This window comes from Vicugna pacos, chromosome 29 (genome assembly GCF_048564905.1).
Source record: "Vicugna pacos chromosome 29, VicPac4, whole genome shotgun sequence".
Taxonomy (NCBI): Eukaryota; Metazoa; Chordata; class Mammalia; order Artiodactyla; family Camelidae; genus Vicugna; species Vicugna pacos.
In genome coordinates this window covers 17,197,386-17,222,274 of record NC_133015.1, presented here as the reverse complement: position 1 = coordinate 17,222,274, position 24,889 = coordinate 17,197,386, and the positions used below count along the sequence as shown (strand labels likewise).

At 35.5% G+C, this 24,889-nt stretch overlaps 1 protein-coding gene across 2 annotated transcripts in view; it reads right to left on the bottom strand.

The window, feature by feature from the left end:
• Nucleotides 1-15,206, bottom strand: part of MYBL1 (MYB proto-oncogene like 1) — a 32,356-nt gene extending 17,150 nt beyond the window's left edge. For both annotated transcript variants that reach the window (XM_006204700.4, XM_006204701.4), the window contains exons 1-6: nucleotides 14,820-15,206; nucleotides 6,631-6,736; nucleotides 6,236-6,307; nucleotides 4,720-4,812; nucleotides 2,818-3,038; nucleotides 1,069-1,243 (exon numbers count right to left, since the gene is read on the bottom strand). In XM_006204700.4, coding sequence (XP_006204762.1) covers nucleotides 1,069-1,243; nucleotides 2,818-3,038; nucleotides 4,720-4,812; nucleotides 6,236-6,307; nucleotides 6,631-6,736; nucleotides 14,820-14,839 — 687 coding nt within the window. In that variant the 5' untranslated portion in view covers nucleotides 14,840-15,206. The remainder of the gene's footprint in view (nucleotides 1-1,068; nucleotides 1,244-2,817; nucleotides 3,039-4,719; nucleotides 4,813-6,235; nucleotides 6,308-6,630; nucleotides 6,737-14,819) is intronic.
• Between the last annotated feature and the right edge of the window lie 9,683 nt (nucleotides 15,207-24,889).

Here is a 24,889-nt window from a genome sequence, read left to right as displayed (position 1 = left end):
ATTTAAATGATAATCTTTCTAAGACAGAAGCAGAATGTTTCAGTTTATGCTGCTGAAATCTAGGACTCTAAAGAAAACTGTAAAGAAACAGACAATAAAAACTTTAAGGTACAACTGAGTACCAGCAGGTAACTCCTGTCTTCATATGTTTTCCTATTTGTAAATTAAGATGTCCCCAGTTTTTTTAAGTGGTTCATTTAAAATTATATCTAAAAAAAATAATGTCCATTTAATGGAATAAAATAAAATCTGAGGCATACTAAGCACAGATTTTTAATACCTAGCCAAATTTTATCTTTCAGTAGACACTATTAAATCCTGACCTCATCTTTACATTTTATGTGACAAGAGTCAAGAACTGCTTAACATGAAAAATGGCATGACAGACAAGCAGACAGGAAAATGTAAAACAAATCTTATGAAAACTCCTAAACTAATTTCTTCCAGGTAGGAAAATGTAAGGAAAATAAAGCCTGCCCTATGATGAACATGGGTAATCTCCAATTAACCTATCTAAACAAAGGCTGAAGTCATTCAGTCAGTTGAGTGATAAGGGAAAAGCAAGGCTGAATGCCATCAGAAAACCAATTATTTACCACAGTCCTCAAAAGGACGGCTTGAATGATTTCAGACTATTTTCTCCTTTAAACCATTTTATATACCCTTACCTCTTAGAGATAAGCAATACTGCAATTACACAAAATATTCTTTAAAAAGAAACTACAATAGATATTAAAGCACAAATGACCATTAGCTTTGAATCATGAAAATTCAATGATGGTATTAGGAAATATACATACTAAGTTTCTTAACCAGATAATGTAAAAATTATATATAAATGGAAGTATTTTAATACGTTTGTTCCCCCAAATATTTATCAATCAAAACAAGTAGAGATAAACTTCCACTAATGCTTCATCAGCTAGTTATGGCATATTTTTTTGGTTTGGAAATTGACATGTCTTTTCCCTTAATATATGTTGTATTTGTCCTATTAAGAAACTAAACATCTTCCCATACAGCAAGTAAAGGAATTTTTTAAATAATAAAAGTATTAAAAATATGTGCCTGAACAGGTATGTAAAACTGATTCTGGGTTTGCAAATGGTCCATAGCCGCACAAGGTTTGTGTTGAAGTTTAGATGAAGATCGTTCTGATTTTATTCCATCTTGTAAGTAGCCCTCCTGCTCCACTTTTCTTCGCATAGTAGAATTCCAATGGTTTTTGATAGAATTATCAGTCCTAAGAAATGTAAGTGTATGTTTAAAAAGAAACAGAGGATTCCATACATTTTAACACTGTATAAAGTATACAAGGTACTTAAAATACATTTTAACAACTGGTGAAATTAGATACTTTTTAACTCAAAAAATAAACTGTATGTGTGTCACACACAGCTCTAAACACTGGAGCTATAGCAGTGAATAAGACAAAGTCCCTGCTTACATGGGGTTTACATTCTCACTGGAAGTGTGGCAGCAGGGAAGGAGAAAAGAAGACAAAAATAAATTATAAGAAAAATAGTGCAATGCAGATCATTTAAAGTAGGATAAGAAAAGTGAGTAACTGGGGTAATTTTGATTAGGTGGTCTAGGAAGTCCTCTGTAAGGTGACAGTGAAGCTAAGATCTGAATGATGAGAATGAACCAGCCATATTAGGAGAGAAAAAAAGAGCATTCCAGATAAAGGGCATAGCAAGGACAGAAGCCTTAAAGCCAGGATCAAACATGGTCATAAAAAGCAAACCACAAATTCCAGAATCCCAGTATTCTTTTTCACTCCTTACAACAAAATACCTATGGAAGAAATTCACTGGCTCCCCTTTTACTGAAGTTCACCTTGTAAAATGTAAATCTTCAACCTACAGCTACTTACAGCATACATTTCAAAACAATGCACATTTACTGAGAACCTACATCCTGCTAAGCACTAAACTAGGTTCTATGGTCAGTTAAAAAGATGCATAAGATTGAAAACATCAAAAGTTCCTAGACCAGGTTGAGTAACTTGGATGAAAAACTTAACACTATGCTTTAATTTTCTTATCTATAACACAAAGATAGCAATGTTTGTTCTGCATATTTCACAAGCACATAAAGAAAAAATATTTTTAAAATACATGCAAAAGCATTTTATAAATTGTGAAATACTACACAGAGATTGCAATAATAAAAAACAACTGCATACCTTCTAGCTGAGGTATGGATTTTCCCAAACCTGTTGGTCTACTGCACTGCAGACTGTTAGGAAACATCTGACTCACTGCAGTGCACCCTGTACTTAGCATGTCACTGCCCCTGAGGGAAGTTCTATATTTTAGCCACATGTGTATATATACACTACTCCCATGATCTGAGTCATATCATAATTAATTAAGAATTAAATTTTCTCTGCTGCACTTTCATCACATTTTATTGCTGCCAGTGTATCGATTCTCCGGTCTTATGTATAGAATCCAATACGAAAGAAATCTTTTCAACTGTGATTTCACTCCAACTGAATTTGTTGTGCAAAGAAGGTTGCTTCAAATGGAACCAATATGTAAACATGATTTTGGGAGTGCATTAAATGTTCATATAATCTAAAGGTCCATCATTTTATTGCACAAATTACTGCTATAAAATATTTCAGTAAAATTAATTCTATCCCTTATTACAAATTTATTACAAATATTGCAAAGGGTTGCTTGTATTATGCAGTCTAAATTTTAATTATAAATAAAATAAAAGTCATGGCGGCACTTACAAATATATTTAATAGTAACATAATAAAGATCAAGATTAAATACAGAAAAATGTATATATATTTATAAGTACCTTCCAGGAAGTAATTTGGCAATTTCTGCCCAACGATTTCCCAACCGCTTATGTGCCTCATAGATAATCCTGTCCTCCTCTTCTGTCCAGGAAGATTTCTTTACTTCAGGATTCAGATGATTATGCCATCTTTCTCTACACTGCTTGCCTATTCTTCCTTTTAAATGTTTTGCAATTAAAGACCATCTTTTTGGCCCATATTTCTGAACTAATTCAATAACCTAAGAAATAGAAAAACAATGTTTAAAAAAAGCATAACCTTTTTAAAAATAAATACGGCATGGGGATGTAATGTACAGCATAGTGACTAAGGCTAATAATACTGTATTGCACATTTGAAAGTTACTTAGGGAGTAGATTTTTGTTTGTTTAGCACCATAGAGTTTATTTATTTTTTAAACACCTTTATTGTGCTGTAATTCCTGTAAACTACACATATTTCAGATGTACAATTTGATGAATTTTGATAGATGTAGAAGAGTAGATCTTAAAAGTTCTCATCACAAGAAAAAAAATGTGTAAGTATGTACGGGGACGCATATTAACTAGACTTATTGTATACATTGCGAAATGTAAGTCTACAATATGTTGTACATCTGAAACTAACACATAATCATAAAACAACTTTTAAAAAGCACTGCATTGACAGAACTTTAAAACATAACTCAAGTATACTATTTTTAATGCATTAAATCCAAACCACAACTGTAACTTAAAAAAACTATGTACTAATAAATACTGCTTCAGCATTGGACAAGTTCAAAACTTGATACCAAGGTACTCAATAAATATGTATTATATTAAAATTTGTAGTGTGTTACCATGAAAGCATAAGATATTTGACAATGAGTTACGCCAATGCCCCATGTGATCTTGTGTACTGAAAAAATAAGGTAATTACTCTCCAAGGTTTAAAAAGAAAATGCTCATGTTATTAAATACAATTTTGTATCTGTGTAATAGCAAAAAAAAAATTGATCCCAAACTCATCCAAAATACATGATGCTAATAAAAGTGACCTGTAAATTAAATTGTTTCATACAAAATTAATTTGAAGTAACAGTAGAAAGGTTGAGACTTGAGCATTTTCTGCCCTTATGTCTTTGATTAAAAAAGCTTCAGCTGAAAGCCAAATAATTCATTTTGGAAGCAGGAAGGATCTACAGTTACTGTCTTTTCATTTTTTCCTTTCTCAAGCTGAAAGGATACAGACCACACATTTTTAAAACTTATCATTTGCCACTGAGTAAATCAGATCAGTCTGAGCCTCGTGAAACAACTTTTTTTCTTTGCTTTGAGTAGCAGTAAGAGTGCTCTAATTTCCCAACTACATTAACAACATTTATGCCATAAACAGCATGAACTAAAGGACAGTTCTTAGCAGAGGACAGCAGTTCTCCCATTCTCAGACTTTCATAACACAAAGAATAACCTTGGTTTCTGAGTCATCCAGCACTTTGGAAATTTGATGCTCTGGTATCTGTCTTATTTGGGGGCTCATTATAGGTCAAGAGGGAAAGTTAAGAATGACTTCCTTACATATCACATTATTAGATAAAATAAGAATAAAATTAAATTCTGTTTTTAAAATGCTAAGTCAATTTTCAACAAGAAACTATACCCTAAATGTTGCTAACCTAATCTCTAAACAAGGTGATTAAGCTAATAGTATTTTCCTTCTGCAAACCAAACTCAGACAGTAAAGGCTATATATATTACTTGGTTTGACTCAATTCCAAAAAAACTACATCACAAGATACTCAAATTCCAATTCTTACGCAAGCAGCATTCAGAGAACAAATCAAAGTGATTTAAACATGTTTATATGATAAACAACAACGTATTAGGGAGAAAAAAGCTAGTCCATCTACACAATGAAAATAAAGAATATGAACATGTTACCCTCTGATCTTCTTCTTTCGTCCAGGGACCCTTTATCAATTCTGGATTTAAAACTTTCTGCCATCGATGCTGGCACTGGAAATCAGAACGATTCTGAAAGAATTTAGAAGATTTTGTTATTGAACAACTGCCTTCCAGAAAGCAAGTCAGCCCAAACTTACGTCTCACAACCTTAAGAAGAAAGTTTTCAAGAATAATGCATTCAACAGCATTCTTTAAAAATGTAATATTTATTTCACATGCCTGTGTTCCAATTCATTTTTAATTAAAGTTGTAAGCAATGCTTAGACTATAAATAAAAACAATATATATTTGAAATTAAATCATGTATCTCTACACTGTGCCTTATAACACAGGAAAAAGCAAAGGTATAACAGATACTGCCATAAAGTAATGACTGATGAATAAAAGGGAGCAAACAGACAACTATACAAAGCAGACATACGAACTTAAACAGCACATCAGTCTAGATTCATATAACATAGCAGCATATAGCTCTATATAATTTTAAAAAACCCTGAAAAGTATTACTAGACTACTGCATGGTATTTAAAGGATGTTTATAAATGATGACCTCCAAGTTGTCAAGAAAAAATTAAATATATCTAGAAAGATGTGCATTACATACCAGTTAAATTACTTAGGTTTGAAGTTCAAAAGGAAAATGAATTTCCCAGGATGAAACCTTATGTAGAAACATCTCAAATTCCAAAAATGATTAATAAATGTCGCCTAATTTTAGTCAGTTCATGGCCTAGTAACTCCTACGTGTTACAAGGATAATAGTAATAACACTTAACTTTTCATTAGTGATTTACAAAGCTGTTAGTTCATATACGTATTACAGATATTTTAGAGGCATATAAAGGGACAGATTCAAATACTTCGTTTACCAGTGTCTCTGTCCTTGTGCCTAGTAGACTTACTTTCATTCAGAGTTTCTTCATTTATGGCTTCTGTACATAATCGCTGATCCATTTTGAGATTATCAATTTTTCAAAATAATCAGGCTGTTCCTGTATGTCCTTGTACCACTTCCCTGTTCACTTCATTTGCTGTTATACCACTGATGTTAAACTGATAGAGCTAACGTAAATCACCGTTCTAATTTAGCCTCCATTTACTGAATACCTTCAAAATTTCAGGAACTGTGCCAAATATCCTATACATTACTTCTAGTTCTCACAAAAACACAGCTTTTTTTGATTTTACTGATTAGCTACCAAAATATTTCAACATATTTAACTTCTCTCAAAATGTTTTAACACTTATTAGCAAATATTTATAAAGCCCTACCCAAACTAAGTATCATTTTTGTTCTAAATTAGTAAACTTTTAGATCCCTGGATAAACTAATTAACAGAAAATCAGACTATAGGAAGATCAGAACGAAAGAGATGTTTTTAGGAAGGAAACCTAAATCTAAAATAATGCAGGCACATTTTTAAAAAACAGCAAATTTAACCCCATGGCATAAATCATTCACATTAGCAATATAAGATAATGTTTCACTTACTTGAAGATGACTAGCAATTAGAGTCCAATCATCAGTTCCATGTTGTTCAACCAACTTCTTTAACTTATCATCCTATTAAAATAGGTATGAAATTAGAAAGCTTTCTCCCTCCCTATTCCCCATCCCTAAATATGGATAACTCTTTAATTCTTCATATCATATGAAGATGGCCATTTTCAGAAGGACTGAAGCCATTAAAATGCAAGTTCTCCCATCTACTAAACTGTTTCTGTCAGTCTCAACATCAACCCACTATTCACGTCTGGTTAAAGAAAAATAATGTGCAGGTTAGCTGATGGATAACTTTCCTCATGTTTTGCTTTTAAATATCTTTAATATATATTATTAATCAATAAATACAAGTATGAAATTAGTAGACCTTATCACATAAGTACCTCGTCTCTTGTCCATTTTACTCTGTTCCAGAGTTTCTTCAACCCTTTTTGTTGCGGTACTTCATAATCATGATCAGCGTATTGAAGGTCATCATCCTCATCCTCACTGAAAAAAACCACAATTGTGAAATCAAGAATTTTATTTAAATTTGTGAATTCAATCACTGAGTCTGTATACACAGTTATGACTGAAGAAGCCACTCAGACTAGCAGACATATATCTAATGAGATTATTCAAAGTACAAAAAAATTAAGAGTCAGACAATGGAGAGAAGCTATAGTTCTTAATGACACAAGAGGGATGAAGCTAGATATGCCACCAGGGGCCAAGCGATAACCTTTATGTCATGCAAAGAAGTCTGACCTTTGTTCTTTATTTGACCTTTAACCTAAAGAATTAAAGGAATTTAAGCAAGGGAGTGAAAGACTGATGTCCTGTGTTTCAGAAAAATCACTAGCAGGATTATGCACAGATGGAAGAAGGAAGGCCAATTAGCAGTATTTCACAATAACCCAAGTATGAAATTATGAAGGCCTGGCAATGGTATTGGTAAATTACAAAACACGTCAAAGATGTAATGTAAGAAATAAGCCATTTACAACACTACCAACAAAAAAAGTTAAAATATGTAGAAATAATTTGAATATACAAGATCAAGGTATAGTAAGCAACAAAAGATTATTGTGAGACACAGAACAACAAATGGAAAAACATTTAGATCACATTCTTAGATAGGAAAACAATATTATAGATGTCCATTCTCCTTAAATTAATTCATAAATTTAGACTAAACAAATAAAAATACAAATAGATTTTCAGAGGAACTGAGACAAGCTGATTCTATAGTTCATGTGGAAAAATAAATAAGCAGCAACAGCCAAAAAAAGTTCCAAAAAATAATAATAGGAGAATTAGCACTATCCAATATCAAAATATACTGTAGAGAAACAATAAATAAAACAAAATGGTACTCGCACATGAGCAGATACTCAAATCAATGGAACAGAACATTCAGGAAAAAAACAAAACCCGTATAGGAATTTGGTAAATCATAATAGCATCAGATCAATCAGCGGGGTAAAGAGGAAATTTTCAATAAAGGGTAAGATACTGGGTCACCATTTTAAAAAATGAAGCTTAAGTTCTACTTTAACATAAAAAAATTCAGATGAAGCAAATATTTTACATTTAAAAAATGAAAACACAATAGTACTATAATAGAGTAGAATCCTACTTCTTATATCCTTGAGGAGAAGAGATCTAAATGTGACAAAAATCAAGAAACCGTGAAAGAATAAATCAACTAGGGTCATGATAGTGGCAATAAAAAGCAGCATATAAAACCGAGTGATATGAAAAAGGCAGAAACAAGGAACTTGCAACTGCTGTATATGAGACATGGGAGCAGGAATCAAGGATGACTCCAAAATTTCTGACTTCGGGAGCATAAACAGAGCTATCCACTGAGATGAGGAATAGAAGGAGAAACATAACTTTGGGAGGGAGAAGGGACTGCGGAGTAAGCAGCCTGGACTGATTTCAGGTCACCTGAGAAATATACAGGTGGATATACCTAGAACAGCACTGCCCAACAGAAATATCATGCAAGACACATACGTAATTTCTTAGCAGCCACATTTTCAAAAACAGGAACAGGTGAAATTAATTTCAACAATAAATGATATTTAACCCAATATATTTTAAAATTACCATTTCAACACATAATCAACATAATCACAATTTTTTTTTTACATTCCTTTTGTCTTAAGTCTTCAAAATCTGGTGTGGCATTGCCCAGGAGGGAGGAGCGTGCCAAAGGCAAAAGAGAAAAAGATTAAGTAAAAGACGAAGTTGAGAGAACAAATCCAGGAACAACACGCTGTCTTCCTAGCCACAGAGCTAACCAGTAGAATTTTTTAAATAAATAAAAAATTAAAATAAAATAAAAAGTACACAGTAACTCAGACTAGCCACATTTCAAGAGTTCAATAGCCACATGTGGCTGGCTAGTGACTCTCCTTTTGGGTGAAGCAGATCTAGAAGATGACTGGGCACATCACCAGCATACAGAGAACAGTTAAAGTCATGAGAGCACAAAGCCCCAGAGAAGAAAGCAGGCCTTTGTGATAAACTGAATTAGAGGATTCTGAATAGTCAGAGGACTGAATAAAGTTATCAACATCTGAAAATAACATGAGCTAATATTTATTTAAACTTTCTAAGTACCAGACATTGTGGAAAATGAAGGCTTGGATCTGTTTACAGATCCTTTGCAGGAACTTCTAATTTCTCTTGATTTGTCAATTCCATTGGACCAAAATTATTCTTATCCGACCAAATAAGACATCAAAATCCACCACTCCCCCATCTGTGATATCTGTCTGCTTCTTTAGTTCAACGCACTTCAGTATTTCAGTGCTTTCCCCACTATGGTCCATGTCTATTTGTAACAATAATCTGCCAGTTACTTCCATATATACTTGTTTTGTTAAACTATGCTGAAAATAAAAGCACAGGTTTAATTAAAGAAATACCTGTTATTTGCAGCCATCTTCAGCTATCAGAAATACCAATGATTAGTCAAGATTAAATTGTTAAACTGGGGATGGTTCAGGATCCAATGACTTCATAAATTTTTAAGAAGGCTAGTTAATGAGATAAAACACCATGCTGAAGCTTGCTGTCCACTGTACACACTCACGGCACCTACCCATGCTTCTTAATGCTAGTGACTTGCCAACCTTCCCAACCAAATGGTAAGCTCAGGAGTGCAAAGACCATGTCTAACACATTCACCTCTCTGCATCAGCACAGTACCTGCCACTCACTTGTAAAATTAATGAATGATCTTTCTTACTCTTTCACCTCCTCCAAGTACTCTGCATTCCAAAATTACTTCACTCCTTCCTAATCAAAACTTCCACCTCCCTCAATACAGCTGATTTCTAGTGGCTATGATAAAGGAAACTTTTTTTTTAACAAATGAAAATATTTCTAAGAGGAGGTGAAAGGCATTCCCATTTATTTAATAAGGACTTTCAAAATCCAAATGCACCTCCAAGTGGTAGAATTTTAAGAAGCATAAACTGCTGAAACAAACAAAAAGATATTCAGTACAGAAGGGTTTTTTGAGTTGTTTACTAATATTGCCTAATCTTTCCTACAACTGTTCCCAGCAACATTATCACTTTCTGCCATCCCAAACAGTCCTCAGTTGTGCTTTTACAGGTTCCCCTCTTTTCTTCCCTCCCCTCAGATCCCAACAGCTTCCACAACAGCATACTTGAGACTGCTTTAAAAATTAGGTTATTTGAAAACAACTTTTAATTTGGGGATTCACCCATATAAATCTTTTGAGTATTCACAAAAATATCTACATCATATCTGTACAAAAATTGACCTTAAGGTTCTTATCAAAATATTTTAAGTTAAAGATATGAGTCCAAAAGACTAGTTTCCAAGGGGTAATCTTCCTGAAAACGTGTTCATTTTAACTTTAAAAGTCTGCCTTATTTTTTAACCACAAACTTGATTTGTGAGAAATTTCTATTTCTACAAGAAGTTTCATTCTCTGTTTTGCATCAACATGGTCATCATGTTCAGGAAGCTGGGTTTTTTGAGTGGGTTAGTGTGAGGGAGGATTAAAGTAGAATTCTTAGAATCCACCTCTCTACCACTGGGACTTTCCTAGAATCTATCTACCTAGCTACTTCTTAGTTTTAGCATTATTTCTATTTTATTTAAGTAATTGTTGAAAGGATGATAAAACTTTCATGGAAGTATGATAGAAGAAGAGCCCAGAAACTTATCACTAGCTACTACATCAAGATGCCTAAGAATGCCTACAATTTGCCAAGAAAAGGGGGAAGAGATGAAATTCCACAAATAACTTCACCAATATTCTACTTTCACCATTTAACAATGAAAAAGTCCCATTGCTTAATAATGGCTGGACACCATCAAAACAAATTGTTTCATCTGCTTCATTTTTTAAAATTTTGATTTATTTTTCTGCTTTTTGTGTCTTTTAGTATTTCTGTATTGTAGCAATCAGTGCTGGTAATATCTAATAGTTAAATAAAATCAACTTTCTACTGACTAAATAGATAAACCATTTCTAGCTAGGGTGACTAATCTAGAAGACAGTAAAAATAGATGAAATTACTTCTCCAGCCACAAAGCAAAAGTAGAAGAATTTGGTCTCTGAATCTCCATCCAAGACTTAGTTTCCAGAATCATTCTGTCAGCTTTATTTTTTAAGTCAAAGAAAATATTTATTCTATAACTTTCCAATATATAACCTAAGTGCTATATTCAATGGAAAGGCTTTTGTAGATTATGACTAAACAAGCGATTAGGGTGATTATGAAACAGCAAAATGAAGCACACATGCACACACACACAAATAATATGACTCACTAGGCCAGGAAAATGGTTAAGAGTTATTCTACGCTGGGGTGTAAGCTAATAGGATGTGCTAGTCATAACTTTCCCTTTGAAATAATACACAAACTATTCACACTTGGTGATATTAATACAAAACATTCAAAAGAACTTCGATTTTAAAGTACACCAATTATTCCACATAAAAAGAGTAAAGTAAGGTAGCCAAATGAAGAATTTGAAATTTAAAAAAACATTTTATTTGAAAAGAAACTACTGGCTTGAAATTAGAGAAATATCAGTAATTCTATAAAATTTGCTGTAATAACTTCAACTTGGTATTTTAAATCAAACTGCACCAAGTCTGAATTTTTTATCATAGTCAAAAAATACATCTTTATTATACTGTCTTGACAGGATAACTGCTTTTCTAAGTTCAATCAAATACAAGGTATGAAAATTTACCAGTTTGACTTAATAAAGTGAAATCAGGCCACCCAGTGGTTAATAGGATGTACTGCATACATGAATATTTTATTTCCAAATCTGGACTGCAAACTAACATCATTACAGTAAAACAAATTGATCTCATTTGACCATTAATAGCAATAATGAAATAAATACCAAAGGGAGTTCTACCCAGATATCCATAAACAAAAACAATGCAAAAACATTTCTATTTTATTCCATTAGTGTGTGAATATTTTTAAACGAGGAAAGATGACTACAAGAGTTCAAAACAGGAAATATATTAAAGCTAGAAGTCACCTTACAGACCACAAAATCCAAACTCCTTATATTAACAGACAGAAAACTGGGATATAGCGTTTACTTGCTTTCCCAAAACAATATTGCTAGTTAAAGACAAAGCTGATTTAAAAATCAGTTCTCCTATTTCAGTATTCTTTTACCTACACCTGTCTTGCTAGAAACAACACAGTAAAACTGCTTCCTATGCACACACATATCTCACTGAAAAACATCTTTCAAGAGTTGGCTTTTATCATTCCAGTTTAGTGCAGTCACCATTCATCACAAGTGCAAGCACCTGAATCTGTTACTACTTACATATGCCTTCTAACTTCTAAATGACTTTTTTTAAAGTTTACTTTTAAGGGTGGAACTAGATTTTAAAACCTAAAATTAATTATTTAATACATAAATATGCTTAGAAATCAAATACATGTTAATAACAGATATATCAATTTTAGTACTGCCTGTAAATTATATCATTAAAACCCCCAGTGGGATCTAAAACTATTTAAAGTTGCAACACTAAATATACCTTTTCCTTTATGTAAATATAGACCAGAGACACTACAGACACCTTAAACAAAGATCACAAGAGCTAACATCCTTCAGTAGTTTCAACCTGAGGTAACAGTTTTTTATTCCTTTTTTTTTTCAGATTATATAGGAAATGTATATTACAGGATTTATGCTTGTAGTCTTATGCAAAACTTCTATATAGCAAAGTATAGTTTTCAATTCAACACTTAAATGGTTGTATAGTGGTGATCTTAAAGTGACTGAATTATGTCCTTTCTCACTCAACTATAAATGAGGTTCATATTTATTATTAAGATATTTAGCCAAAGGCATGAGACTAGAGTTTGCTAAATAAATAATTATTCATCCTTCAAAATATTTCACAGTCTATTATTTCCTAAGACAAATAAGTCATATTTACATACACAAGAAATATAATTTAAAGCACAAAACACATTCAGATGTGAAGACCCTAAGAAATACACCATTCAGAGATAATTTCTCACCACATCCTCTAGCTGTATACTCCCATAGGGAGTATGGCTTCACTCCACCACATTTAATTACTCCAGACTCTTTCAACCATTCTATAATACACTTCAATTAATTTATACAGCTGACAGGAATAAAAGGCAACAGTATAATTAATGTTTAGATCTCAAAGCTCACAGTATTGTCAATAAAACAAAATAACTTATCCAGGCAAATTAATCATTAACTTACTCAGGCAAATTAATCATTAAATCATTTCTTCTTTCTTAGCCCATTATTATGAAGCATACAAATTATGAACAGATAGAAAGCCGGCTAGGAGAAGGCAGGGTTCTGACATTCAAGCATCCATGTCTAACCATAATTAACTGCTGATGACAGCATTGGCCAAGAAACTTCTTCAAATAAGATTGACAGTATTGGTAAGTAGATAATGCCACACACTGAATATAAACAAACTTCTGTTATTGAGTTGACATACTGACTTGACACCTTGCTTAATGAAAGTATATTTAAAAATTCAAAAGAAAAAGCCTAAACCAATACCTCTGTAATTATAGTTACAGGAGCTTTTAATAGCTATCTTTTCTGAAGACTGAGAAGTTAATTGGGCCCTGGACGTTCCAGAGCAGTGATTCTCACCTGGGTGATTTTGCCCATTTGGTAATGTCTGGAGACGTTTTTGACTGTCACATCTGGGGGAAGTGGGGTGTTACTGCCATCCACCTGGTGGCTAGGGATGCTGCCAGACATCCTACAAAGCACAGGATGGCACCTGCCCCTACCCCTCACAATACAAATACAAATCTGACCCAAAATCTTAACAATGCCAAGGCTGAAAACCCTCTTCTAGAGAGGTGCGCGTGTGCGGGTGTGTGTACATTTGTTCCACCTCAAGAGTCTGATCTATTCTGTGGTTGCTACAAATCTAACTAGGACTTAATTATATTCTATGCTGATTTGTGCAAAAATATCTTACACACAGAAGATGCTTAATAAATGAATAAAGCAACAAATATGTGTAGTTATTGCTAATTTTTAACAGAAATTTGCAGTGAATGAATCAAGCACTAAATTTCAACTTGGGAAGTACACTTCTAGTTAAGACTTTTGAGGTTGTGGATCTAGATAAATCCAATCATTTGGAAATCCTGTCAAACATCTTTTTCAGGCTTATTTAATAATACTGACAAAAGACACCCTAGTTTCTTGTTATCTAAGTGATTACTACACACAATTTAGGAGCAGCTACAGTACTGGCATATAAATAAAAATGAGATGCATCAATTCATCCTAGCAAGCTTTTCCAACAAAAAACGTGCCCTACCTGTGTGTGACACTTAGGTCCACTCAGGGCCCATCATGTTAAGTGAATCAAACACATTGTTTTATTTTAAGATAAAGCTACTGGTGGTAACAGTGTGACACCTTCTCAGCAGAAGATATTTAAATATATACATATACGTAAGTTTGAGAACATGGGTTGCGTAATTACAAAAAAACAGTAAAAGGGTCCTCTCTCCTCAGCTATTCCTTAGAGGATTTCCATACCTTTCAAGGTAGCAAAGATGGCGGGGGGGGGGGTCCCCACCCAGCTTGATCTCAGAACTCCTATTTTTAACCGGTCCCGTAATTCTGGGGAAACTGGACCCTCTGGACACTGTTTTCTGGTCGTCCAGGCAGGACACTACCACTTTCATCCGCGAAGCGAATTCCCTGAAAGCGCACGGACTTACCTGCCAAGAAACTTCCACCGAGAAGCGGCTATGAGAGACTGGGTGCCTGGATGTGCGCTGTGGGGGGAATCGACTCAAAGGACCCACCTGGGCGTTTGTTACTCACTTTCTGGGTCTTAAATACACTGGTCCCCATCTCTCCACAGTCACGGCTGCGCTCCGGCCAGAGGGCCGAAGCGGCCGTGGAGCAGCGGGAAGGGAAACTTCGGCCCCGGCGCGGGAGGGCCTGGCGGGGAAGCAGCGGGAAAGGAAAGAGACTCAGAGTAGAGACGGGGCCGACAGGCCTCGGCGAAAGGGATGTCACCCACCTGCGCGACCTCTTCGCCATCCTTCAAGTACCGCATAGGCGCGGGCTGGGCGGGGACGCAGCTCAGCCTCCTCCAGCCTCAGGAGAATGCTCCTCCCCGACCCTCCCGCCGCTTCCCTCGCTCCCTCTCCGAGGCGGCCGAGTGCGGAACGCACGTCCCCGGCAGGTCAGGACGGAGGGACGGAGGGGCGGACCGCGACAGCCCTGGCTCGCAGCGCCGCTCTTAGCCCCGGCCCGGCCCGGTCAGGGATGCCCCCGACATGTCAGCAGGCGCGCTCCCGCCCTTAGCCGGCCCCTCCCGCCGCCTCTCAGCCTCCTCGCCGCCGTCCCAGCGCGGCTCCGCCGCAGGCGCAGACCCCCGCCCTCTCCCCGCAGCGAGCAGCTCTGCAGGGCTCGTAGCCTCCTGCAGGGTTTTGTCCGCACCGCCGAATCTCGCGCCCAGCCTCCCTCCAGAGCCGCCGTTTGAATCTGCGCACGCGGCCCCGAACCCCATTGGCTGTGGCGACCGCACGCGGGGGAACGGGGGCGGGGCGGGGAGAGCGCGCGCGACTGAGGGCGGGGCTGGGGAGCTGGAAGCCGGGACTGGAACTCGCGGGAGTCGGGAAGGAGCTGGGAGCCAGGGGGTGGGGCCGCAGGCGGGGCTCGCGGGGCTCGCTGTGACAGGATCCAGAGCGCGCCCAGTGTCGCACTGCGAGGGGGCGGGGCGCCGAGGGCCGCTCGGAGCCTCTTGGGAAAGCGAGTTCCAGGCTCGCCGAGAGGCGTGTCCGGAAGGGGCAGCGGAAGCCCAGATTTCCCGGGGTGGCGGACAGTGTTGGGCGTCCCGCCGGAGCGTGTGTCCCCAGCCTTCTCTCGACTAAGATTCCTCACTCCTCTGGTGCATCTCGCCTCACGAGTTAGGAGGGGAGGTCTTCGGACTTGAGACAAATCTATTCATAAATTTGCGCGGCCTGTTATTGTTTAAGCAAAAAGGCGAGCTGTTTTTACCCAGACATCATAGCTCCTGGACTACCGAAGACTCTAGCAGAAAGCCGAATGTTAAGAATGAGCAGGAGTGTGACAGGTGAAAAAAGTTTTTAGCTGGACACATGCTTGGAACAGAAAAGAGAATCCGAGTCTGCAGCTGGTCTCCAAAGGGCTTAATCTCCTACTTGGCTCTGAGGGAAATAAATGCTGTGAGAGGTGAAGGAATCCTGATCAGGAGAAGAATACAGGACAGGAGCGGACTGGGAGTTTCACTCAGATTGATGAGTACGGTAGTCAACTGTAGAAGGTGACCTTCCTTCGTGGGAGCGACGGGAGGGGGAAACTGCACCGGGGGAGCTTGTAGCAGTTACAACTACTCTGGTGGTTTCAAGCCTGATAACTATGAACTGCTCGCTTCAGGTAGCATTAAAGTAACAGTACAGTACGATTAGAAATGGCCAAGGATCTAAATTTGCAGAGTAACATGCTCTGCTGCATAGAGCACAAAACCACATGTTAATATTGTAACAAACTTACATTTTGCTATTTTGAAATTTTACGCATCAGTTTTTGCAAATCAGAGATGCAGGTGTAAATGTGAATTCAGAGGAGCTTGCATGCACTACTTCCAAAACTTAAAACATCTGCCTTTTTTATAGTTCCTTTTTCTCAAGGTATGGGTTCTGGGAAGGTAAAACAGCTGTTCTTTCAAATCATTCCGTACTGTGTTGCTAGTTCACTTAAAAAAAAAAAAACCAAACCCTAATTTAGAAAGTAATGTCATTTGAAAACAGTATTTTCTTATTTACTCTTGAGTCGTACATTACTCTGCTTATTTACTTCCTAACAGGAAATAGCGTTTCTGCTATATTTTTTAGGCTATAGTCAGTTTTATTCAGAATACCTTTTTAGAGCTTAAAGACAGTGTTTTAGATTTTGACAGCAAATTTAATCCCCCTCATTTTAGAGGTAGAGAAAAACATAATTCCTCAAAAAGTTCACATTGCAAATTAATTTAAATTAGTTATAAAAAGACAAAGCGTGGAATTAAAGTGGTTCACAATCATTTGAATATACATCCTCAAGTATATTATAACCTGATACTTGGTGGGTTTGAAATCAAAACATATTTAATAAAAATTTTTTATTCATAGTCTATAAAGAACTCTCAAAGCAATAATGAGGAAAAAAGGAATAAAAAATGGGTCAACAGACACGTTACCAAAAAAGGTATACAAATGGCAAGTAAAAGTAGCGTGAAAAGATGCACCACATCATTAATCATTAGAGAAATGCAAAGTAAAGCCACAGTGAGATACTACTATACAGCTGTTAGAATGGCGGGGTTGGGCAGGGAGACTGACTGTACAAGTGTTGGTGAGGATGAGGATGCTGAGCAAATATAACTTTCATACATTGCTGGTAGAAATGCAAATAGAATCGCCACTTTGGGAAACAAATGTTTGTAGTGGCTTTAGTTGTAATCAACAAACACCGAAAACACAAGGAAAATTCTTTTTCTTGTTACGCATTTACTCCTCAACCCCTGAGTTAGTTTTAAATAGTTTATTAATGCTTCTCAAGTCTTTCCACAGACGTATAGGGGAATGAATGCCAAAAGGAGACAGGGATTGGGGACAAGTGCTGGAAGTTTCTTTGAAAACCGTCTTATTTTAAAAACTTAAAGTTTTCTTTCTATTCCATGACAGGTATATTCACATTTTTAATTATAAAATGATTTTTAATTATGTATTAATTTACTTTCTTATCCTAAATCTTTAAGTAAATTGCCTCATTATTATTATGTAAATGGATAGAAGCTGCATCATGCTCATCCTTCACATGGGTACACCTACTTCTCTTCGGGCAAAGGCCAAATACCCCCAAGGTTTGCTAATGTTAGTTTGAAAAGTTTATGCTGGTTTAATATAGTACCTAATAGACTATAGTTTTAATAGAGCTGTATCAATCATTCCCTTAAGTAGATTTTTTGTTCTATGTATTGCTCGAGCTCCAGTCCCTAGAATAGTGATACACCTAGATGCTCAATAAATGCAATAACTGTAGAATGAATGAAAAAAGGCAAACATAAATAAGTACACGAATAAATATTTATGCTCACAAGGACACAAAAAGTACAAATTAAAGTAGAGTTGAAATACCATTTTATGACTCTTAAGATAGCAAAATTTTTCTAAATCCTGCCAACAAAGTTTGAATAATTCCTTGATGTTAGTATTGAAACTGGTATAACCCTTTTGGAAAGCAATACAGAGCACAAGGCATATATATGTGTGCAGCCTTTGACAAAAATTTAGCTTTAGAATGTAATTCAATACAAGCAAAAAAGATGTGCTTCAAATCTTATAGTAGTGTATTCCATTAGAAACCCAATTTGAACAAATTCATATTTTAAAACTAGTTTAAATGGTTCATCAGCAGGAAAGAACAATTATATAGCCAGGAAAAATAGTGTACTATTAAGGCAATGCCAGTAAATAGCTATTATATTACTAGACCTTTCTAGGTGCTTCACATGCATTAGTCTCAGGTAATATTCAAAACTTCTATAATTGTAGCAGCTCTGTGAGGTGAGTACCATTATTTTCATCTACGTTATAAATGAAGAAACTTGGGCACCAAAAGGTTAACTTGTCCAAGGGCCTACAGTGGCAGAACCAATATTTGAATTAGAACCCAACCTCTCACTCTACTACCTTAGTATCTGTGAGTATTCAACTGTAAGTATAGTGTAGCTGTAGTGTAGAGATAGCATGGTGTAGTGCAGAGCGCTAGCAGCAGAACTGTATGATTTGTGTGATGTCTTTTACATAAACAGAAAGTCAGGGTCTGTTTGTATGTGGTTGTGTGTCTAATAGTCTAGAAAATGATCTATGGAATACACACCAAACTGTGGAGCACTGTTTTACTTTGGAGAAAGAAATGAGTTGGGAGCCGGGCAGGCTTTAACTTTTTACCATATATATCTTTGTACTGATTTATTTTGAAGCATCAATTTCTATGTTTCTCTTTTAATTAAAAAATATTAGTTGATGCTAAACTCTAAAAGTTGCTGAAAATCCTAGAAGGAAATAGCACAAATATGGTATATATAAGCTTGTCTCAATATTGATAATGCTAAAGAAATATGCTTTGGCAGAAATAATGAAACCATATATTATGTATTCAGTATGAAAACCAAAATCAGCTTTAGAACTCTTATCTTGACTACATAAATTTATGGGCCAACCTCTCTCTTCCACCACCAATATATTTTGCTAATTTCTTCTTTTACATTTAGGGTGCTATTTTAGATATGATGGAAATTATACATAGAAACCATACTAACATAAGAAGCTATAGAAGTCTTAGTTTGGCTTTTAAAGGCAAAATAAGGGTGGCAGAGCTGCAAAGGGAGAAAAAAAAACTGTAAGAGAAAAAAAATATTTTAAAGTGTTCCTATTTCAACCCAGTATTCTTTGCTCTACCCTTTTGTGGTAGATAGAATAATGCCCCTCCCAAATATGTCCACATCCTAACCCCCAGAACCTATGAATATACTACCTTAATGGCAAAAGGGACTTTGCAGATGTGATTAAATTAAGGTTCTCAACATGGTGAGTTTGGAATATCTAAGTGGACCTAACGTAATCACAAGAGTCCCTAAGAGTGACAGCCGGAAGCAGAAGAGTCTGAGAGAGATCCAGGATGCTATACTGTTAAATTTGAAAATGAAGGAGAAGGGGTCGTGAGCCAAAGAATGCAGGCAGCCTCCAGGAGCTAGAGAGGCAAGAAAACAGATTCTCCTCTAGAGGCTCCAGGAAATAACACAGCCCTGTTGACACCTTGATCGTAGTCCAGGGAGATCTTGTTTGCACTTCTGACCTCCAGAACCTTAGAATAATGTTTGTGTTATTTTAAGCCCCTACGTTTGTGGTAACTTGTTATAGCAGCAGTAACACAATAATAGGAATAAGAAACTAATAACCTTTTCTGAAATGTTCATGTTGGCCTGTCAGAAATAATGTTGGCCTGTCATAATGAAAATAGGCCTTTCTCTTCAAAAAGTAATCTCTCATAATGTCCAAAGTTTAGCCTTACTAACTGAGGGTTTAAAATGAAAGATAGGAACTCCAAGTTAAGGGAGAGGGTATTCAGGGCATTGAAAAAGAATGAATTTACCTGCATACCACAAAATTCTTAAAGCAGGATTATCACTCATTTGTGGGAAACATGACATCTGCCAAGATATGAATGTGTGTGCTTCTCCTCTTAAATCCTACGTTTTCTACCTCTATTCTCAATTTAATCACCTTCGACTTTACTAGGGAAAAAAATCTTTTTTTCAGCCTCCTCTTCTCCTCTGGCCTAGCACACTGAGACATTTCCAAAGGGAACAGTGAATCTGGAAAATTTTAGGGGAATCTGTGGTTATTGAAGGTCATTCCTGCCATTTACAGTGCCAGGTCTAGGAACATAAGACTTTTGATCTTAGTCCTGCACAAGGAAGAATAACATTGAGTTCCATTCAAAGTTCATCCAGACAGTAATGTAAGTGAGAAACCTGATGATAATTATTTAAGCCTAGAACCAACTCCTTTTTACTTAAAAAAAACAAGTGCACAAGTGTTGGTTTTGCACTGTTTTAGAATACATTGAATATTTTCGGAAAGACAACTACTGTGTAAACCAGGTGAAGATTGTATATTATTTTGTTCAGACTTGACCAAGAGTCGTTTCCCTGTTTTAGAAAATCACATCACTGAAGGTAACATAGCTCAAGATTTCAAGACACTAATACCACCCACCGATATGTGTATTTGTTACTATTGAGTTCATGGTGATCTGCGTATAAATGTCAGTTGGCTTAGTTATGCTTGAGGGGGATTTTATTATAAATCGCTTATGTTTCTCCTCCATATTTTAGTTAGAGCATTACATTGATTTTTTTTAAATTGTAAGTTATTTATGAATTTTATTTTAGTAGGGTATAAATAGACTGGAATACATTGTTATAAAAGGGGGATATTGGCTCCAGCAGGGTTGAAAATAGTGATCCATGGAATATATTCATCCATCCATCCCTCCCATAACCCTGTATCTGCTGTCTTCTCTTCTTCTCTTTCAGTCAGACTTCTCAAAGGTGTCTTGACTTCACTACCCAATTATCTAACCTTTAGCACAACCAAGCCATGGAAATTGTGACCGTAAAAGTCACCAAACCCTGTTAAATCCAATGGACACTTGAAGAAGGAAATCAATCTTCGTTTTACCTGAACTTTCTATATATAGCATTTTACTTCATTACTTCCTTTTATTTGAAATTTTCATCCCTTGTTTTCTGTGACATAATGTCCATGATTTCCATCCCTCAAATTCCTTTGCAAGCCTTTGCTTCTGCCTGCACCTTAAAAATGTTGGCATTCCCTAAAATTGCATTTTTAGCTCTCTTCTCACTCTACACTCTCTTTCCAGGCAATCACATCCACTCCTATGATTACAGTCATATCCTATGATTCACAAATCTTTATTTCCAACCTGCACCCCTCTCCTGAATTCCATTTCTCTCCTGCTGGAAGCACTAAACACCCAAAACTCAGCATGTCCAAAAATGGAATTCACTTCCTACTGCCAATCTGTTATTACTTCTGTTTCCTGAAAGATGAAGAAAATTATGGTACCCAACCACAGAGTTGTTTTGAGGGTTAAACTAATTATTGCATGTTGTGTTTTGCCTATTGCATGGATATAGGGAAAGGGTCACTAAATGATAGTTCTTATACTTGTGTGTGTTTCTATCTCCATCATTGGGATGTAAGCTCTAAGAGCCACATGGAATTTGTCTCATTTAGAGTGGTCTCCCCAGTTCCCACAACAGAAGCTTGGCATTTGACCAGTGCTTAATAGTTTTAAATGAATGAAGGATTTGAGTATAATATGTTGATCACATAAATCAAATATAAAAATATCATTGTTTTATATAGGTAGGCCTCATACTATCCATGTTTCTTTCTGTACATAGAACTGACAAACAGGAATAATCCCCCCAGATTCTCACACTATTTATGTTTTTAGATAAAGAATTATGTGGTATGATAAATGCACCAAAGATAAGTTTAGTTCCAATGACGAAAGAGTATGAGTTTGAAGAGCCCGTAAGTTTTTCACCTCAGTATACCATATACAGTTCAGGAAATCAATTAAAGGCTTACTTCAGTTTTTCTATATACATTTTTAATGATTAGAAACAATCAACTATGCAGTTAGAATTGCAGCTACTGGGGTCTGAAAAAGCCAGTTAATAAAAATGAAATTCATACTGAGCTGTCATAATAGGATGTTTGTCTTACTCACTGAAGGTTTTAAGAGCTCCAAACTATATGTGACCAGTGACATGCATGTACAAGACCTCAAGTCCGAGTCTGGGACAAGTGCAGCCAAATCACAAAGCAAACCTAATTATGTCGTTTACTTGGGGCTCATACCCATGTCATTTGTCCCATCAGCACTATGCCTTCAGCAAGTGAGACCATGATGACGTGGTCAGAACAAGAGAGTAACAACTGTGAAACAAGTCATAGTAGAAATGGAGGTCTTGAAAGGCTCCATGACTTGCCTTAGGTCACAGAATAAGTTAGCTGCAGAGCACAAACTCAGTTCTCCAGATTTTCAATGTTGCATGTGGTCATAAAGCTCTTGCATAAATATTTGAACATACATCCATTCAGTTTTTAGCTCATAAATTATATAGCACAAATAAAGCAAGTTTTAATACAACAAAATGAATTATTTAAATAATATGCCCTATGTATGAGTTATCCCACTTAACATGGCAACTGAGCTCTACTGAATTACTTTGATGTATAATAACAATAATAGCAAACATTTTAGGGTTTACTGTATGTCAAGCATTGTTCTAATCATCTGATATGTGTTAACTGATTTAATCATCGCCCCACGAGTAGATGTCATTATCTTCCCAGAGAGGAAAGTGTCACATGGTGACATAGTAAGCAGGGTGACAGGACTCAGATCTATTAAGTCTGAGGCTACTCTCTGGCCACTAAGTTAAACGATCTATTCTAACAAAATAGACATTAAGTATATACATTAAAACTTAAAAGTATCAGTCGTGTTGATTGCTAAGCTATACCCATGTAATTTAGTACTATTTTCTATAGTTCATCATTCTCTCTCAGCAGCATTTTTTAAAAAACAGCACAGAAACAAGTTCTCTCTTTATTAGAACGTCTTTGTCTTTAAATATTCAGTAAGCATCACATGACCCAATTATGTAATATATCTAAGGAAATTTTGCTTATCCTTTTCTAATTGGGTCCATTTCATTTGCATTGAAATCTGCATTAAGGGGAGAAATCACTGTTCCTGTATGATATCCCACTGAAGGAAGTTTTTAAAAAAAACTTTGTTACACTAAGAATTCCTTTGTAAAGTTGAACTGCATTTTCATGCGTTATAATATTAAGGTATAATTCCAGGAAACTAAAGAATAAAAATTTAAAAGCTAATGTGGAGAAGCTGAGGGGGAAATCAGTATCAATTAACTTATAGTTTTATTACTCATATAGAACTTCACATACTATACAGTTAGGGGTATTGTAGAACACGGGTATAATACACTATTACCAATTATTTATTACTCAAATATTATACAGCAATCACAAAATCAGAAAATAACGGATAACAGCCAGTGCCTTAGGGATGATGTAACATCTATACTATTTTATTTAGCAATTAAAGCACTTGCTATTTAATCTTTTCTAAATATTTACACTCTTACACTTATTTTTACATATTCTAAATAACATTTCTCTCCAAAAAGTAGACTCTCCAGCTCTTGGCACTAATTCTCAGTCAAATAAATCTGAAAATACTGACAACCTTTTTATTCTTTTATTGCTCTACCACAGGCATAAAGGCTCAGGAAGGGATTTGTGCATCCTAAAGAAAAGTAGGCAATACCTTAAAATTTTAAATACTAAGTAATTGATACTCACAAGCAGATAACATCAACTAAAACTTTTTTTTACTAGTTTTCCTTTTCTTTTACAAGAGAATAATCATTGTAGTAATATTATACTACAAAAGCATGTAGACTCCATAATTTAAAAAATTAAATGTCAGATATACAAGTAATGTCATTTTCTCCAATAATTCACAATTTTTACAATTTCTGCTATTTTGGAACAAACGTTAAAATTCCCACGATTTAAGTATCATTAAATAAATATGAATTGAAACATTAAGCATCTCAAAGAATTATTAAGAATGGCAGAACTTACAATTAACTATAAATTTTACATTGGTGATAAAGCTCCCCTTTTGTTATTTCTTAAGTAAACATTCTACTATGGTATGTTTTCAAGTGAATAGCTCTGGTGTGAAAAATTTCTTACATTGTGAAGAGCCTTGAGGTTATACAATTTTCTTAAATTTTATAACCTTGAAATGTAGGCTATATCTACCCTAACTTAGAGTATGTATTTTACTACTACTGTTATAAAAGATCATTTTAAACTCATATTAAGATGAGTGGAGTTTAATCCGATTTTGCAAAGGCTTTTATGAAAATCTTAATATGGAAACCTTGTTTTTGAGAACCATGAAACTCTCAAAATCTGCTCTGCAGTATTTTAAATATGGGCCAATTAAAATTCCTGTTGAAAAATGACAAAATGGTTTGATATTCTGAAATAAACACTTTATGATATTGTCACATTGACCAAAGCATAATTAAAGACAGAAGTAACAAGTTCTTTTCATACTTAAAGATTAGTTATTAGTGAGGTCTAAATTTTTTAGAGAAATGTTCATTAGCAGTCAGTTATTAGTAGTGGTTATTTAACTACATAAAATAATACTGTTACAAACTTTGCATTTAGTAGCTAACATGTCATGTCAGTACAATTCCCAGAAACCTATCACTAGTAGTATATGAGCTGCTAGCAAGTGATCTTCCCTGAGGTAAGAGACCATATGCAAAAGTCTGCTAATTTCCAATAAAGTTAGATTCTTAAAAATAATGGCAATAAGGGCCTATGTGGCTGGGAATCACAGATGCATTTCTGATTGATAATCTTAATTGCA